This window comes from Sinocyclocheilus rhinocerous, unplaced genomic scaffold (genome assembly GCF_001515625.1).
Source record: "Sinocyclocheilus rhinocerous isolate Xijiao unplaced genomic scaffold, SAMN03320098_v1.1 scaffold1887, whole genome shotgun sequence".
NCBI lineage: Eukaryota > Metazoa > Chordata > Actinopteri > Cypriniformes > Cyprinidae > Sinocyclocheilus > Sinocyclocheilus rhinocerous.
Window position 1 is genome coordinate 32,868 of NW_015645069.1, and position 3,659 is coordinate 36,526.

The following is a 3,659-nucleotide window of genomic DNA, read 5'->3' on the forward strand; positions in this document are numbered from 1 at the left end:
GACAAATAAACACGTGCATCTTGAAAAGAGGATGTTTTGGAAAGTGCTAAGCTACGTTTTTGTGCCATCTAGTGGTTTAGATGAAAATAATATCAAAGGCGCCTTTTACCCCGGGGTGCCTTTAGCCCTTGTTGTACCCTATATGTGGGGGTGTTTAAGAAAAAGAAAAAAACACCACAGATAAGTCACGTATAAGTCGTATTATTACTTTCAGAAATAATAGCGGCAAATAAAGTGGAATGTTAACATTAAACACTATAAACATAGCTATTGGCTACTGCAGTTCCCCTCACTCCACAACAAATCCTTTAAATTTAATGATATTCAGCGTATTAATCAGCGGAAACATTTTACTCCATTTTTGGCCATACAGATATCATTCAGTCAGTGCACTCTGCGTGTGGGGCTGTGAGAAAATAATAAATAAAAAAAGTGGGGCTGCTGTGAGTGCAGTCAGTCTAGGGACAGCGTCCATATTTCAAACCCAGTGGCATGACAACACTGGCCCTCGCAGCCAAAAAAACAGCCCGGCCCACCGGGAATTCTCCCGGTGCTCCCAATTAGCCCATCGGGGCCTGTATTACATGCAAAGATATAGTAGTTAAAGATGTATATTTAGTATCTGATGACATTAAGACACATACTGCAGACTTAAGAGGCATATGTGGCTACAGAATCACAATAGGCCTTTTACAAACTTTCCCTGTATGATTGTAACTGTATCCATGGAGTTTTCTTGAGAGGTTAATGTGTGGTTGAGTTGATCAATGTAATAGGCTGTGGGGTGGAGTTTGCATTGAACTGGTTTGAACTGAACTGAAAGGAAGGAAATGTGGGAAAAGGAACAATGAGGGAAAGCAAGCAAAAGTTATCGGAGTTTCTATCATTTTCTGTACAAGTCTAAATTGTCTATGTTAATTCAGACCGACTAATATTACATTTGAGTTATGGACACTTGTGCTAGAAACATAAACCTCTACAATACATGTTAGTTTATCATAATAATTCAGAGAAATCAATCTACAGGTTTAATCTGTGTACTACATTCATAAGAAGGTGAGAAAGAAGGTTTTTCTTTTTTAATCAGTTCTATGTACATGTAACTTTGTTCTACAAATTCAGTTCAAATCATTTTGAGCTAGAAAAGTAAATTCAAACAATTTATTATATTTAATTGTTGATGAAAGATTTCTGCCTACACAAGGTCTTTTTGCACACAATTTGGTTAAAAGTAATATGTATTTGAGTTAACTATTTTCCCTGTTGCAATCTACTTTATTTTTTATTCTATTCTATTACATTTATTATCATTTTTATTATTATTATTTTCATCTTGTATGGTCGGATTTGTTATATTTATTAATTTGCTTTTTAGAGGGATTTTCTAGCGCACACAATTTGAATCCACCTCGTTTCTCTGTTCTTCTCCAGCTTTCCTCATATCCTCCAGGTTCTTCATCCATTCATCTTTTCCCTCCTCCTCCAGTCTGGGAATCAAGAAATCCATATGTTGAAGAGTGAAAGTGGTGTCTGATTTTAATGCGATCTTAGACAGAATCAGGATGCTCATATAAGCTTCATGCAGCAGGTTGGACTTTTCCTTTTGAATCTTCTCCAGATCCCTCTTTAGTTTTTCTTCTGTTTTCGTTTTCATCTCAGACTCTTTCATGATACTTTCAAGTTCTTTTTTAGTATTTTCATATACTTTTTTGTCAAAGCTGGTTTCAGGATGGTCACCAGTGCGTTCATACTCCTGTTTGAGCTCATCAAATGTCATATAGACTGGTTTTTTTCTCATCTCATATATTTTGTTCTCTTGGACATGTTTGCTGTAATGACACTTCCTTGTACACACAGTGCAGTAGTTGTTTTCCATGACTGAACACCACGAGAGATCATTCACCCACCAGCAGCCCTTCACATGACAGTTCTCCTGACAGACGGAGCAGCAGGTTGCGTTTCTGTTCCTCCATGATTTATTTTCAATGAGGACTTTTTCTTTGACTGTTTTTGTTACTGTAAACTGAACATTCTTACAGTTCTGAATCTTGTCTCTGTTCTGTCTGAGGGCTTCTTGAATCTGATTCAGTTCTTCAGTTTTTGACTCTTTATCAGAGATTCGTTCCACCAGACTGTTGACACAGGCCTCAAGTTGTCTTCTCTCTTTCAGAACATCTAATGTCATCTGAACACTTTTTCTGTTGTTTTCCTCCAGGAGTGTGAAGAACTGATTCATGCTTCTCTCGCCCATTTCCCAGGTTGACCTGTACTTTAGCTCATACTCTTCATCTCTTTTGTCTTTCTGTCGGTTGTTGAACAATAAGTGAACGGGTTCTTTCATATTCTTTCTGCAGGGTATTTCTGCTGTTTTAATGGCATTAAGAGCATCTGTTGGAGGTAATCCATCTGACTGTGACATGAGAAACATTATGCTGTTCTCTATATCTTTACCAAGTATAGACAGAACTGAGTGAAAGATGTAAAACTCTTTTTCAGAGAGTCGATTCTGAGACGTCTTCATCACAAAACACACTGCATCAATATAATGAATCCCATCCTCATCTGAAAATAATCTCATCAGATACTCAGAAATCTCTCGGTCTTTCTCGTATCCTTCAGTGTTTCCGTATCCTGGAGTGTCAATGATGGTCAGAGATGTTGGGTTTTCTTTAACAAACACTTCATAAACAGTCATCTGATGTGTCTGGGATTGTGATTGATCTGCATCATCAGTTTCTTCTGTGATTTGATAAAACTCTTGATCATCAAACTTCACTCCCAGTATGTAGTTGATCATAGTATTGATCATGGTTGTTTTCCCAGCGCCGGTTTCTCCCACCATCAGTATGACTTTGTTCTGCTTGTTTCTGTTCTTTTGTCCATATGTCCACTGTTTGACCTTTGTCTCATTTCCATCAGTCTGATTTCTTTTTGTGTTCAGTCGGTAAAGCGCTGGAGGACCTTGTTTCATTAGAGTGGCATCATAACGTGATCTGCAAAAGAGAAGATTGTTTTGGGGGTGGGGAAGTGTGGGGGGGTGCTCAGCATTTTACATTAATTTATTTTGTATGAGGTTGCAACTTATGCAGATTTGTCAAGATAATATTATGTAGCTTGCTAACGCAAATTAAAGAAGAAAAGCTTACCGCATCTCATCTGATTGATTCCCGTCACCTGTTTTTAACAGTAAACAGTTTCAAAGATGACAATATAAATAACTTGTGATTTATTGCTATATTGTGATATACAGATACTGCTTTCTGTGAATACAAAAATAAAGTGGCTTGAAAACTTCATAATGTAATTTCCAAACTTACGGTTAAAAGCAGGAGGACGATCAATACTCTTATCTGAAGCACCACTATCATCACTGCAGTCAGAGTCACAGCGATGGTGATCCATCTGAAAGAAAAAGATTCACACTTAAAAAAAAAAACATTTATACATATATATATATATATATACACACACATATATATACAGTATATGATAATGGTAATTTTAGATGATTTCATACTGCAATTCTGCACTTGCAATTCTGGCCAAATTAAAGATACGTTGTGTGTGAATTTGCACGTTTTAATGTAAGCATCATTAATGACCCCCTGTTTTTATTTAAAACAAAAAAAATTGATTGATTAGTGAAATGAAAGAATGAT

The 3,659-nt window shown here is 36.6% G+C and overlaps 1 protein-coding gene across 1 annotated transcript; it reads right to left on the minus strand.

Moving 5' to 3' along the window:
* Positions 1-663: 663 nt before the first annotated feature.
* On the minus strand, positions 664-3,334 carry LOC107705342 (uncharacterized). Its single transcript, XM_016508601.1, has 4 exons — positions 3,318-3,334; positions 3,147-3,174; positions 1,409-2,993; positions 664-816 (listed from the first exon to the last, which is right to left on the minus strand). The coding sequence occupies exons 2-4, from the start codon at positions 3,149-3,151 to the stop codon at positions 745-747; spliced, it is 1,662 nt and encodes a 553-aa protein (XP_016364087.1). The 5' UTR covers positions 3,152-3,174; positions 3,318-3,334; the 3' UTR covers positions 664-744.
* Positions 3,335-3,659: the final 325 nt, after the last annotated feature.